The sequence below is a fragment of the Trypanosoma brucei genome, chromosome 3 (assembly GCF_000210295.1).
Source record: "Trypanosoma brucei gambiense DAL972 chromosome 3, complete sequence".
NCBI lineage: Eukaryota > Euglenozoa > Kinetoplastea > Trypanosomatida > Trypanosomatidae > Trypanosoma > Trypanosoma brucei.
In genome coordinates, this window is record NC_026736.1 from 1410761 (window position 1) to 1424936 (window position 14176).

General features: G+C 46.1%; 5 protein-coding genes across 5 annotated transcripts; all 5 read left to right on the top strand.

The window, feature by feature from the left end:
• Nucleotides 1–247: 247 nt before the first annotated feature.
• Nucleotides 248–1711, top strand: TbgDal_III6180 (hypothetical protein, conserved; the record flags this gene model as incomplete). The annotated part of the gene is made up of 1 exon (XM_011774263.1): nt 248–1711. The coding sequence occupies one exon, from the start codon at nt 248–250 to the stop codon at nt 1709–1711; it is 1464 nt and encodes a 487-aa protein (XP_011772565.1).
• Nucleotides 1712–2389: 678 nt separating this feature from the next.
• On the top strand, nt 2390–4459 carry TbgDal_III6190 (hypothetical protein, conserved; the record flags this gene model as incomplete). The annotated part of the gene is made up of 1 exon (XM_011774264.1): nt 2390–4459. The coding sequence occupies one exon, from the start codon at nt 2390–2392 to the stop codon at nt 4457–4459; it is 2070 nt and encodes a 689-aa protein (XP_011772566.1).
• A 931-nt stretch (nt 4460–5390) lies between these two features.
• Nucleotides 5391–6404, top strand: TbgDal_III6200 (DNA-directed RNA polymerase II subunit 3,putative; the record flags this gene model as incomplete). The annotated part of the gene is made up of 1 exon (XM_011774265.1): nt 5391–6404. One exon carries the CDS (start codon nt 5391–5393, stop codon nt 6402–6404), a length of 1014 nt encoding a protein of 337 aa, XP_011772567.1.
• A 334-nt stretch (nt 6405–6738) lies between these two features.
• Nucleotides 6739–9318, top strand: TbgDal_III6210 (hypothetical protein, conserved; the record flags this gene model as incomplete). Its single annotated transcript, XM_011774266.1, has 1 exon — nt 6739–9318. One exon carries the CDS (start codon nt 6739–6741, stop codon nt 9316–9318), a length of 2580 nt encoding a protein of 859 aa, XP_011772568.1.
• Nucleotides 9319–10055: 737 nt separating this feature from the next.
• On the top strand, nt 10056–12791 carry TbgDal_III6220 (26S proteasome regulatory non-ATPase subunit; the record flags this gene model as incomplete). Its single annotated transcript, XM_011774267.1, has 1 exon — nt 10056–12791. The coding sequence occupies one exon, from the start codon at nt 10056–10058 to the stop codon at nt 12789–12791; it is 2736 nt and encodes a 911-aa protein (XP_011772569.1).
• Between the last annotated feature and the right edge of the window lie 1385 nt (nt 12792–14176).

Genomic DNA, 14176 nt, shown 5'->3' on the forward strand with positions numbered 1-14176 from the left:
TTAATGTGTTCTACTTGAAGAAGAGAACGTTTGAGCGAAGAAGTACCACATCGGGCTATCACCCTTGTTCATCATTTAACTGTTGAAACAAAAAAAAGGGGGTCATTTCCCTCTCTGGCCGGTATTTCCGCTGTTGCATGTGATGTATTTCATTATTTGTCTCCTTTTTTCTTTTCCTCATATGTCTCTCCTCTGGTGTAATGAGGGGTTTGCTAGTGGTTAAGGGAAAAGTTGATTTCCGTATCCGATGTTTAGTGCTAAGAGAAAGGATGTGGCCGAGGCACTCATAGGTTTTTTACACGCCATCTTCACTAGCTTTTACGTGGATGTTTTTATTGGGCAATACGTTTTGGTAGGCGACCGTGATGAAAACATGGGGTCTACGCACAACAATGGTAATCACATCGATAGAACTATTAGTAGTAGACGCAGCGACGGGGGTGCGATATGGTACCTTGCGCTGACGCAGTTACTGTACTTTTTTTTGCTTCTGAAAAATAGTGTTATCTTCAGGCAACATGCCAGCACGGCTACATTTTCGTCGTTTCCCCTGCGACGGTTGTCTTCGTTGCCGGTGTGCGGAACTTTATTGTCCTTTTGTTTTGCATTAATGTGGTTCCCTCTCGATCTGCCGTTTCTCAACGCAGCTACATCGTTTACGCTGTTAACGGCTGCTTATCAGGCACTATTTGCTCGTTGCAGGAAATTTGTGGATGCCCTTTCGAGAAGTTCGCTAAGGCGTCCGGAGGGTAATATCGCCTGTACGCTTTTTGCGGCAGTAGGCGTGGCCGTGGCGTGTTGGCTCCACGGCATTCCCAACAATCCACAACCAATGCGGTGCTTCACAACCTTTTGTGCGGTTGGTGGGGCCGTCGGTTTTTTTGCTTGTGGTCGCCAGAAATCGCATTCGAACTCGTGTATTGGAGCTGACATTACGGAAGGTGATGACGGGGACGTGCTGCAGGAAGCGGTGTGGTTTGTACAACAGACCATGCTCCGCAGCAGCATGAAGGTTGCTTTGCTGTTGTGGATGTTTCAGGGATACAATGGCTTGATTGCTACGAGTTTCATTAGCGTGTTTCTTACTGCTTGCCACGATACAATTCCGCTTCCTCTTCGAGGGTTGTTGCTGTTTATCGTTTTCGTATTGCCGCAGGGGACAGACACGGTTTTGGCGTCATTCAAAAGGGTGGTTGGAAAGAAGCGCCTTGTCGCCCTTCTTCTTGCATTGCTAGCGTTCATTGGCTTTTTGTTTATCCTCGTGGCATTGCGGGATCACTTGTTTATTTTACACATGAGCCCAACAGCATCCACGTTGTCTTTTGCGGTCCTGCTTGTTATGCATCGGCTGATGATTGATACATTGAGTCGTGTCCAAAGTTGGGTCCTCCGCGATGTGGTGGAGGAAGACACAGTTATTTTCTGTCGCCCCAAGCCAATGACGGCAAATGTGCAATTGCTACTTGATAGTGCTTCTCAACTTGTGCAGTGCGTGGCACTGGTTCTAACTTCCCTCCATTTAGTGAGCGTTTCAAGCGGGAAAAGCGTAAAACCATTCAAAGCCGCGTGGGTCGTGGGTTGCCCGACTTTAGTAATGTCAGTAGTGATGTTGTTGATTTGGGTGCGATGGTACAACTTGGAAGGTTCACATTTGCAGTTTGTGAAGATGGCAATGCGGAAGCGTGCGGACGGGTCCGATCCAGTTGTTTAATGCTAGTTTAGAATTCGAATTTGTTTGCTAGTTTGTTTTCTTGTCTCGATCTTTTTGACCAGACGACTTCTTCCTTGTGTAGTTTCTATTTGTCATTTTATATTCGCACAGGGAGTCGAGCAACAACTCTGTCAGATACACATTTTGTTCTTCGCACATTTATGGAAGCAATTGCTTCCGTGTGTTTAGTGCATAGAAAACACTTGCTGTGAAGTATTTTCATGCTCTTGTCACTGTAATCTTCCTTCCTTTCTTTTTTTTTTTTACAACATAACGTCGACTTAATAAGACATTTTTATGTCATTTCTCTCTATCTCTCTCTCTACGCAACCTCTCAACTTATTCTGTTGTTGTTAATGTGTTGTTTAATTCGGTGTATTACCAACCACCCATTCTTACTTGCTACCACCCGTTAGAATTTACATTTTCCCTTCACCGTTTCTTCCCTTTGAATAAGCACTTCAATCACTTCGCTAGCGGCACGGTTTCAAGTGTCAAAAGGAAGGCAAAGCAAAGATAACGGTGAGTATTATTGCTTATATTATACATATATATAAACATAATTATCAATACATATTTGTGAAGACAACGAAGGAATAGGGAGGAAAAAGAAAAAGAAGAAAAAAAAAAGAGAGAAGGAACAGAATAAGCAATTCTTATTTCGCTCCGAGGAATAATATGACATCCCGACCCTTGACGGGGTTGCGGGCGCCCTCATCTATGGGAGTGGCAGGTGGACTCGTCACAGCAGGTATGAGACCAACAACGACATCAGGTGGTGGCACAACGTTAGGACGCATTCAGGCAAAGATTCAAGACGGTAATTTCACCGCCACGGTATACGGGTACATTCGAGATCATAAATATGACGAAGCAATTGAGGTGCTTCTCCTTCAATTGGACGAGTTCCCGCGTAGCCGCGCAGCCATTTCCCTCATTGCCTACTGCTACTACCACGTTGGGGATTTTGCGGAGGCGGCACGCATGTATCAACAGCTAGTAAAGATATGCCCAAATGTGGAAGAATACCGTGTTTATCTCTGTCAATCACTTTATAAAGCTGGAGCGTACGTGGAAGCAAGCAAGATGTGCACTATGATCGAGTCTGAGCAATATTCCATGCGGTTGATGAAGTTGCAGGCCTCGATAGCGTACGAACAGGAGGAAATTCCACAAACAAAGTCATTCTTGGAAAAATGCCCGCCAGAGGACCCTGAAGTAATTATACTGCAGGGTTGTGTATTGTGCAATGAAGGCAGTTATGAGGAAGCGCTAGCAAAGTTTCAGGAGGCTCAGGCTGGTTTGGGTTTCAAGCCAGATCTTGCGTACAACATTGCTTTAACGTACTACCGGATGCAACAGTACGGACCATCACTCAAGCACATCGCGGAAATTATTGAGCGCGGGATTCAAGAACACCCCGAACTTAATATTGGGAGCAACACGGAAGGTAATGAGGCGAGATCTGTGGGTAACACTCAGTTATTGAAGGAAACCGCTCTCGTAGAAGCGTTTAACCTAAAAACAGCTATAGAGTTCATGATGAAGAACATGTCGGCAGCGAAAGAGGCCCTTACTGACATGCCACCCCGTCTGCAAGAGGAACTCGATCCCGTTACGCTGCACAACACTGCTCTGGTAAACATGCCAGAAGATCCATCTATTGGTTTCAGCAAGCTGAACTTCCTACTTCAAAATCCACCCTTTCCGCCGGAAACGTTCCAAAACCTATTATTGTTTTACTGTAAGTACCAATACTTTGATCTTGCGGCTGATGTTCTTGCGGAGAACCCCCACCTCAGCTGGAAGTACCTCTCGCAGCAGAACCAGTCGCTATATGACTTTCTTGACGGATTAATTACAGCGCAGACATCACCTGCTGAGGCCTACCGAAAGTTTGACATATTAGCCCAGCACCACATTGACCAACTTCGTAGGCTCACGAAGAAACTTCAGGATGCAAAACAGAACCAAGACAAGAACAGCGTCCGCACTGCATTGCGAAACTATGACGAGGCGTTGGAGGATTACATTCCTGTGCTAATGGCTCAGGCAAATATTTACTGGGAAATTGAAAACTATCCGATGGTCGAAAAGCTGTTCCGTCAGTCTGCAGAATTTTGTTCTGAGCACGAGATTTGGAAGCTGAACGTAGCCCATGTATTTTTCATGCAGGAAACTAAATTTCGTGAAGCAATTCGTTACTATGAACCTGTAGTGGAGGCAAATGAGGAAAATTTACTTAACTGCAGTGCCATTGTGTTGGCCAACTTGTGCGTAGCGTACATTATGACGGCACTCAATGATAAGGCGGAGGAAATTATGAGGCGCATCGAGCGTGAGGAAGAGAAACTTCTTTATGTGGATCCAGAAAAGCAACCACTTCATTTGTGCATTGTGAACCTCGTTATCGGTACGCTGTACTGCTCCAAAGGGAATTTTGAGTTTGGTATTTCTCGCATCGTTAAATCTTTAGAGCCATACCATCGGAAAATCATGACCGACACGTGGTTTTATGCCAAACGTTGCTTCCTTGCCCTTGCTATGCATCTTGCCAAACATATGGTTGTTCTAAAAGACGGAACGTTTGATGAGATTCTTAATTTCTTTGATCAGGCGGATCGCTACGGGGAGAAGATACCTGCCTTCGTACATCCCGATCCTAGCAAGCAGGAAAACACATCCAAGAACACCGTGCGCTGGGAGGCGCGGCAACTTAAGCATTTATATTTGCATATGCGTGAGTAATTTACTTACCTGAAAAGGGTGTACACCGTTACACTTCGACATTTCCTCCTGCTCCTTCTCTTCTCTTCTCTTCCCTCCCCGCCCCTTCCCTTCCTTTCAGATTTGATTTCCTTTCACTATTTCATATTTAAGAGAGGCGTAACAGTTTTTGTCTTTTATCCTGTTTTTCAGTGATGAGTACTTCGAATTCGTCACAGTAAACTGCTACTTTGTTGCGTCTTGCTTGCAGAGGAAGGAGTGAGGAGGGATGTAAAAGAGAAGAAAGTGGGTCCCGGTGTACACTGGAGAGAGAGAGAAAAGGGGGAGGGGATCAAAAAAGAAAAATTATAGAAGAGAAGAAAAAGGGGGTGGGAACAAAACAGCAGCGATTAGGGAGGGGGGGAGGAAATCAAGGAAAAGGCATGAACTATTTGTGTTAACTGAACAATAGGGAGGGGAAGCTCCCGTCTTGTTGTGTCATGGAGCTCGTTGCGGTGTCGTGTATTTTTTTTTCTTCTCTGTGATTCCTTCTTCCCTCCCTTTGATGTTTCGTTTACGATTTCCCTCACCGCTCTCTTTTTTTTTCTTTTCGGCCTTTGATTCGTTTGTTGAGTTACTAGAGCTGCTTTGCATATCCGCTTCCCGGTTGAGCACTGTCAAAATCAATAAAAGATATGTTGTTATGCATGCATGCCCATGATCATGCAACTTCCACTTGAGCAATTACAAATTTATGGTTGGTGGCGTTGCCTGTTGTACTTTTGCTTTTATTCAATTACCGCTCTCAATTTCATTTTTCATTTCATTTTATTTTTAATAAACTTGTTTACCTGCTTTTGCTTCACCTTGATTTTGATTTATTTATTTATTTATTTGGAGGTGGTGGTAGCGAAAGAAGAAGAAAAAAAAAAAGAAATTCCCTCGAGGCCCTTTTGACGGTGCCACCTCACGTATGAAGGTGACGATTGTAGACTGCAAGAGACATGAGCACTCAGCTGGGGAAACGTTGGTGTTTAAACTAAACGAAGTCGACAATTCATTTGCCAACGGACTCCGACGCGTGCTTCTGGCAGAGGTTCCAGTACTCGGAGTGGAATCTGTGACCATAATTCAAAACACATCGGTCCTTCCTGATGAAATGATTGCGCACCGAATCGGCCTTGTGCCCCTTTACTCTAAGAGGGCAAAACAGATGCAGTTTTTTCACGACTGCCTGTGCGGTGGGACTGGTTGTATTGAATGTCAAATAACAGGAGAGTTGAAGGTTCGTTGCCCTTCAAACCAACACAGTTTGCAAGTTTTCGCAGATTCTCTTAAAATTGACGACGAAGGGGTTTACCCCGTGAGTTCAGAGGAACGTGGTGTCTGGTTGTTAACGTTGGGTCGCTCGCAGGAAATTAACCTCCGCGTGCTAATCCGAAAAAGTATTGCCAAAACACACGCCAAGTTTATGCCAGTTTCTACGGTTTCGATGCGCTACGAACCGGAGGTGATATTGAATAAAGATGTGATTTCTAGTCTTGACCCTGAACAACTTCGGCAGTGGATGCGGTCTTGTGTCCATCGTCCACATTCCATTGCTGAGAGTAATGGAGAAGGGCACACGGGCCACATTGACGTCAATAAGTTATGCGAGGAGTGTTTGTTGAAGGAACCGTCAGTTGTCTCCTTCACTGAGCCACTTGTCTTCGCGCGTCCCAAGAAAGATGCACGTGGGCATTATAACTTTACATTCACAGTGGAGACTACTGGCGTCCTTCCTGTACTTCAGTTAATAAGAGATGCGGTTGATGTGCTGCGTCGTAAACTCCAGCGCGTGCACGAATGTCTCACTGAGAGGGTTGTTCCCGGAGATTTAGTGGAAACCCGACCTATTGGTGATGCACCAACTGCACCCGTTGTGGTGAATGAAGACATTATGGACACCAAAGGCGCGGAGGACGATCTCAAGTTCGTGATGAATTGAAAGACGTTGCGAAGTCTCACCACATGGGGGTACATATTCGCACGCACATCCGTACACTTTTCGTGGTAACTCCTCTGCTTGTTTACTCATAATTCAAGCGTCGGGTTACCTTGCGATGCTCCTGTTTCTACGTTAATGAGGATGTCGCTTCGAGTAAAATACCATGGGTTTAACTAATTCAAGCTTTCCTTGTAAATCATCTTTTTTTTTTTCTTTGCTCTTTGTAGGTAGTAGTGGTCTGGGTTTGGTGGGCAAGTACTCATTGGGAATCGTGGAGGGTAACAGAGAGAGAGAGAGTGCTGGATAAAAAAGAAAAGAAAAAGTGTGTGTAGAAATGCCACCACCGGCTCTACCAGCAATTCGCCACCCAAGTGGTCTCCAGAAACCTCCACTGCCTGCAATCAGGAAACCCACCATGGATGATGGAGTCGCGCGGATGTTGGAAACTGGAAACTTGTCTGCAGATGTTGATTTGGAGGAATTCTTCAATAAAGAAGGTGTCTTTAAAGCCGTGAAGGCACCAGTACATCCCGTTAAGGAGCGACAACTTCCCAGAGTCATGACAAAGACGTCTTCGTACGCAAGATACAATGGAGTATTGTTAGACATCGAGGACATCCGTAAGATTCCACCGAAGTTGAATTTGCAGGATCTTCGGGAGTGGGAAAATGGTGTAGATGATGACGACGATGCAAGCGATGTGACGTCTTCGTTGTACGGCACAGTACTAAAGAACGCTGGAGAAATCATGACCCATTTGCAGGCTCCGCAGCGTAATGACACACGTACATATGTAGAACTTTTAGATGAGTACTCTATGCACGAATTTATTATCAGAAAGGGAATGACGCTCCGAAATACACCGGAGTTTGCCTCTTTCAAGCGTCGATATAATTCCTGCTGGGGCAACATCGAGCATATAGTGGTGAAGTTGGAGAACTTCCTCAAAATGTATAACGTCGAACTTGCTTTTGTGGATGGTAGAAAAGTCGCTGAGTTAGCTGCCTTTCAAGTGGATGACATTTTGAAGCGTGAAGATCTGTTACAGTGCTTTGCAAATCACGAAGAAGTAGAAGAGATGACTGCAAATGTGTCACAGTTGTATGCCGCTGCAGACAGCGGCCGAAAGTTGGCAGTAGAAAAAATTCAAGCTACGTGGCGTATGTACCAACAGCGCATCGCCTATCGGCATTTACTTGATGGAAAGAAGGCTGCCACTACCGTACAGCGCGCATGGACGTTATACCGGTTGCATTGTACAACGAGGAAGACAATCAAGGCGTTACGCGAAACGCGTTTACTTCGGTGGAAACACACGATGGAAGAGTTTATAAGGAAGTGGCCCAAGATCAGGGATGGGCCTCGACGCATCATCCATGTGCCGTCGTTGTCGTATCCACGCTTTCATGCGAAGCACGTCCCGTTTTACCTTCTCTTTCAAATGGGGCAAATCATTCGTGTGTCGGATCTTAAGGATCCCAACGTTGAAATAATTCTTATTGTCCCCATGAGGCCGGAACCAGAGATATTAGAGTATTATTACTCAATGTTGGCGAGCGCCGGCGTACCAGACGTGAAAAGTCGTTTAACCTTGCTAGTTCCTGAGGAGGCGAAGCGGCTTCCAGGTGTTCTCAGTTTGACGAGGCTGATGCTTCTCAGCTCACGGCTGATGAAATGCCTCGCGTCAGCGAGCAAAGGCCGCGACACCTACATCGTTCCTGGTGTTGTGGGTGCTGAGGAGTTATCTCTTGCCACCGAACTGAATGTACCAATGCTTAGTGCAGATCCAAATATTGCTCAGGCGTTTGGAACAAAAAGTGGGGGTCGGCGGCTGATGGATTTAGCGGCCGTGCCGGCCCCTCCCGGTGCGCATGGGCTCAACGATAGGAATGATCTTCTCTCTGCGTTGGCGTTGCTTATGGTTAATTACAGGGAGGTTTCTCGGTGGCTTGTTAAGTTAGATACAGAATCTGGGAGTCGTGGTCACGCTTATTTTGATGTGAATCGTATTCACGTCATGGCTGGCGTCGACGAGAGCAAGAAGACGTATGAAAATGTTTTAGCTGAACTTAAGCAGCACGCCGGTAAGCGGGCCCGGCTGCTTAATCCGCTTAGTTACTCTGACTGGGAAGCATATCTGAATATGTTCGACGTGGTTGGAGGTTGTGTAGAGGCGGTACCCAATCGAATTAAGACATCCCTGACGGCAAATCTTTTCGTGGAACCGAGCGGTGTAGTGGCAGTTAACTCTGTTGTAGAACCGATGCTTGCTCCTGCTTTTACGGTTATTGGGTGTCAGTATCCGTTTTCAAAGGTGGTCCCGTACGCTGCGGTGCGTGATGCAGCGCTGGCTTTGGCCAAGGCTGCGTATCACAAGGGTATTATGGGCTACATGTCTGTTGATTTTGTTGTCACAGATGTCAGCGAGAATTCTTTACCTCGCTTGTATGCGGTTGATGTTGACCTTTGCTTAACCAATAACGCAGCAGCGCATAGCTTCGCCTGTCTAGTGGCCGGTTGTGAATGGAATGCCGAGGAGGGAACCTGCTTATTCCGTGGCACCGCTAATAGTCTGTCATATGCGTATAGTGGGTTGATATATAGCCCACTTCTCGCTTCCGTGAGGCACAAGTCATTCTTTACTCTTTGTCATCGAAAGGGGTTAACATTTGATAGCCAATTACAGTCTGGTATTGTGTATCACCTACTTTCCATTATCACATGTGGCTGCGTTGGTGTGTTGTCTCTCGGAACACAGCGCAATGTTGTGGCCAGGAAAATGAAGGAATTTCAAAGCTTACTGAACTTGGAGTTGCCAAAACAGGGCGAGCACACGGGGGAAAGTAACATCATGTACTTCTATTCTGCAACCCACCAACTGGTACGTTCTGTGCAAGTATCTGAAATGAAGTAATGTGCCGTTGGTGTGGTAGGGAAGTGGAGTATGGAAATTATTTTGGAATCACACTTTCTGATGCCTAAAATTTGTGGTGCAAACATGTCGTACATGGATCGTAACTGCGTCTCATTTAAACCCACACGAAATGTAACTTGCGAACAGGTGTGTTAAGGTTCTTTCGCTACCCCATGCGAGTTGTTATCGTTGCAGCTTTATTGTAAATGAAGGAGCCATCACCACCTCTTCCACCACTCCGTCTTCTTCTTTACATGTAACTTACAGTGCTTATTTCCCCCTCCTGAATATGTGTGTGTGTGTTTTTTTGTGCGTTCTTTTGTTGTTGATGTTGCTGTTACCATTCAGTTGCAATTGTTCATACACATTTCACACGCCCTTTTACTCACATGACTCTTTTCCACATTCATCCCTCTCGCTGCGGTCGTTTTCATTCCGGTCGCCAGCACAGAAGGCGCACCTTTCAGTTGTTGTTTAGGTTTAGGCTTTTTTTTGTTGTTTTCCCTTTTTCATATTTGTTACTCTGCGTATTCCTCCGTGGGAGTATTTTTCATACCTCTGAAGGCCCACCAATAAGGTACCATTGTTACTGACTCCCTACATTAAGGGGTGTTGTAGTGCATTTGAAGGGAGAAGGCAGGTGCTGCGTGGAGGAGAAAGCGAGAGGCAAAGGAAAAGGAAACAGAAAAAGCTGTGTTGTTCAGAGGAAGCGGGCGGAAGGTAAATATCATCAGGTCATGTCGGACAACAGAAAAGCAGTGGACGTTACCGTTCTGTCAGAGGATCCTAAGAAGAAAGAAAATGAGAAGAAAGCACGTGAGGCTGAGTCGCTCAAAATGAGTGAAGAGGATGAACGCATAAAAGGCCAAGTTGAACTTCTTGTTACGCGCGTGGGCGACAGCAACACTGAGTTGGCAGCGGTTGCGGTTGATCAACTGATTGATTTGCTGCGGACGCACACAAGCGGCAGCGTGGCATCGGTTCCAAAACCACTCAAGTATGTCCGCTCCATGTACGGGCAATTGGAGAGGGTTCAGAAAGAGACTACTAACCCTAAGCTCGCTGTTCGCCTCCACGACGTACTTTCTTTCGTGGCTATGACTATTGAGTTCCCTGATGGCCAGCGTCCGGCTCTAGAGCACAAATTGCTAGGTACTCAAGATGATCTCGCCCATTGGGGTCACGAGTATCTCCGCTTCCTCGCCGGGTGCATTAGTACAGAATGGAAGGAACGTGTTAGCAAGGGAGAAAGTGTCGTCCACTTGGATGGCTTTGTTCAACAAATTGTGAGCTATATGGTGAAACACCAGGATGAACCTACAGCCGTCGACCTCCTTATGGAAGTGGAGAACATCAAAGCAATCATTCCATTTATTGATGGTCACAACCACAGGCGTATTGCATCTTACTTGGCTGCTGCGAGTAAGTATTTAACTCGTCCAATGGACACTGAGGCTCTCCGTGTGGTGTATGATATTTATGTAAAAATGGAATCGTACACGGAGGCTCTCTTTGTAGCCTTGCAGTTAGGTGATCGTGCTGCCGTGGAGAACCTCTTCAAAATGTGCGAGAAGTCTTCTGTAAGCTTGCAAATGGCGCTGAGTTGTGCGCGCTATAGGTTTTTCCTTCCAAACGACAATGAGGAACAAGGAATTCTCTCTAGTGCTAACGGTAATATGAAACTTTCAGAGCTGTATCGTCACGTCGCAACGGAGCTTGATGCTATGACTCCGCTGACACCCGAGGATATATTTAAGACAGGTCTTGACGGGAAGCAGTCCAGCAGTGCCTCTGACAGCTCCTTCAAACTTGCATGTTCCTTCGCTAGTGGTCTCGTAAACTGTGGATATGGTAAGGATATGTATTTGACAGGTGAGGAAGCCACGTGGCCCAGTGAGCAAACTGATAACCGCCTCTTCGCAACAACATCCATGTTGGGACTTATTCATCTATGGGATCACGCGGACGGTCTACTGGAAATTGAAAAATACCTCCACTCAGATACTGTCAATATCAGAGCTGGTGCTTGCCTGGCCACTGGTATTTCCCTATGCGGGGTGAGCCATCCCTACGACCCTGCTCTTGGACTCCTCAACGATTTTGTGTGTGCCCCGCATAAAGAGGTCAGGATTGGTGCTATTCTTGGCTTAGGTTACGCTTATGCAGGGTCGATGCGGGAGGAAATAAGGGAATTGTTGGTACCAATCCTTATCGATGGCGAACAAACAATGGAGGTTCAGTGTTTGACAGCGCTTGCACTTTCAATGGTTTTCGTCGGCTCCACAGACGAGGGGATGGTCGAGACGATAACGCATATTCTTTTGGAGATGCCAGAAAAGGACCTAAAGGAATCCGCCACCTGCTACATTATCCTTGCACTGGGCTGCCTGTTTCTTGGACGGCAAGAAGCTGCTGATACTCTTCTGGACACTTTGCAAACATCTTCACCTATTATAAGACGTTATGCAGAGATCGTAGTGCGTAGCTGCGCCTACGCGGCAACAGGGAACGTGGTTGTCATCCAGAACTTCTTTCACGCAATCGCCGAGAACGATGAGCCTGAAGATACTGAGGTTCCTGCGGCCGAGGGCGACGGAAATGGTCAACAGCAGAAAAAAAACCGACAGCAGCAGTCCACAGAGAATGCAGCGCATTTAAACTATAAGGCCGCTGCAGTACTTGGTATTGCATTGGTTGCCCTTGGAGAGGATATTGGAACAGAGATGGCCAAGCGTTCAATCATTCATACACTTCTCGTCGACACGGTGAGCAAAGGTGAGGCAAATATATCGGGCAGGCATGCCATACCCCTGGCGTACGCATTGCTTTCAGCATCCAACCCCGGTATGCAGGTCGTAGAGACACTCAACCGCCTCTCACACGACAGCGACATGCTCACTGCAATAAATGCTATTGTGGCCATGGGTATAGTGGCTGCAGGAAGTAACAACGCCAGGGTTGTGAGCAAACTACGGAACCTCGCTTTATATTACCAGAAAGATCGCTTCGCTTCTTATCTTTTCTCGGTGAGACTTGCGCAGGGGTTTACAATGATGGGTAGGGGCCATTTAACCCTTTCCCCATTGTTGAATGACCGTTCACTGGTTTCCCCCACGGCACTCATGGGGTTGCTTGTATTTTTACACAGCGCTCTGAACTTCGAGGAAATCATCCTCGGTAAGTACAGCTATATGGTCTCCAGTATTGCTCCCAGCATTAACCCGCGCATGGTGCTTGCAGTTGATGATCAGATGGAAGTTGTTAAAGATGGCGTGCAGGTGCGCGTGGGATTGCCTGTTGATACCGTCGCTGTTGCTGGGAAACCGAAATCCATCACAGGTTTCCAGACTCAAACCACACCAACGCTTATTAGCGTCACAGACAAGGTAGAGGTTGCCTCTCAGAAGTACAGGCCGGTTGCCAGCGTTGTGGAGGGTACATTTGTTGTGGAAGAGAAACCAAATGTGGAGTAGACGAGGGGTTGGAGTGTGTTGCGATATAAATACCAGCAGTAAAAAGGAGTGGGACGAATAGGAAAGCAAAAACAAAAAAAATGGAAGGGTAAGAAAGTTTCAAAAAGGGGCGATGTAACCACACGTGCGCGTACAAACAAGCTGTGGGAGTCCCAGGGGAAAGAGAGTGTCTGTGTGTGTGTGTGTGTGTGTGGAAAAGCTATTAGCTGACGTAAAGGAGAAAGCGATGTGTGGAAAAGGGATGAAGAAGGGAATGCTGATAAGAAGAAAAGGGTAAGATACCTGAGGGAGGAAAGATAAAGGAAAGAAGTTCAGGCATCCATACAAGTTAGTTGAGGCCGCACGCTATTGGAGGTCTATGTTGAGGGTTTGTGCCAACCACTTTTCCTTCCCATGTTCACTCATTCACGTGATAAATTCTTCTGTGTTTGTTTCTCTTTGCCTTCGAACGAGTGTGTTTGTCTCTTTCTGCGTCTGGCGGTTTAGAATAAGTCCCTCCTGCGAACTGTGCTGCGCTTCCATGATTATTTGTTTTATTTCCTCAAGTGAGGATGCTATTACGGGAAACTGATGAGACTCACCGCAACAGATTTTCACTTTTCCCCTTTTATTCTCTTTCGGAAATGTCGGCATACATGAAATTTTTTTTGTTGGTTTCGCACCGGAACTGTAAAGGAGGGACTTGGTAAAACGTGTTTACCACACAATCATTACATGGGACAAATCGATTCTAGCGACTCTATTTAATGTATTTGCGCGAGTCTCTGACGCACAGGGATGCATTCCGTGACTAATATGCCACTGAATCTCTTCACATCCATTTCCGTTTCAGTGTCACCCTTCCTTTTGCAGCTTGTGTGTCGGCTGAGGCAACAAACTGAAGCTGTTGGACATAATGCCAATTAACTGATTGGACAATTTTTGTTTGTCAGACGTTGACGGGGGACACAAAATGGTACACACACACACACACACACACATACACACGCAGAAGATTTGCTACTGTGCTCTTACGATTATTCCATTAGTTTCAAACTAAAGGAAAAAACCAGTATTTGTGGGAACGGTGGAATTCGCTGGTAACATTATTCGTTGGCACCCACTTGGCGAAATAGCCGGTCGATATCAGCTTTACCGAAATCTCAGGGAACTATCAGTACGCCTTCACTTTCCTATGGTACCAAAACTCACAAAATTGCTGATGTTCAAACACTGAAGAATGAAAGATGACCTGTACTTCTTTGGGGTGGGGACTTCTGCTGAAGGAGTAGTCGGTATGCTGTCGACACTTTTTTTTTTTAAGCACCAAAGGGGGAAAGAGTAAGTGCTGCATGCCTGGTAGTTTACAATTATATCTTGAGCAAAGGAATTACCTTTTCGATCAC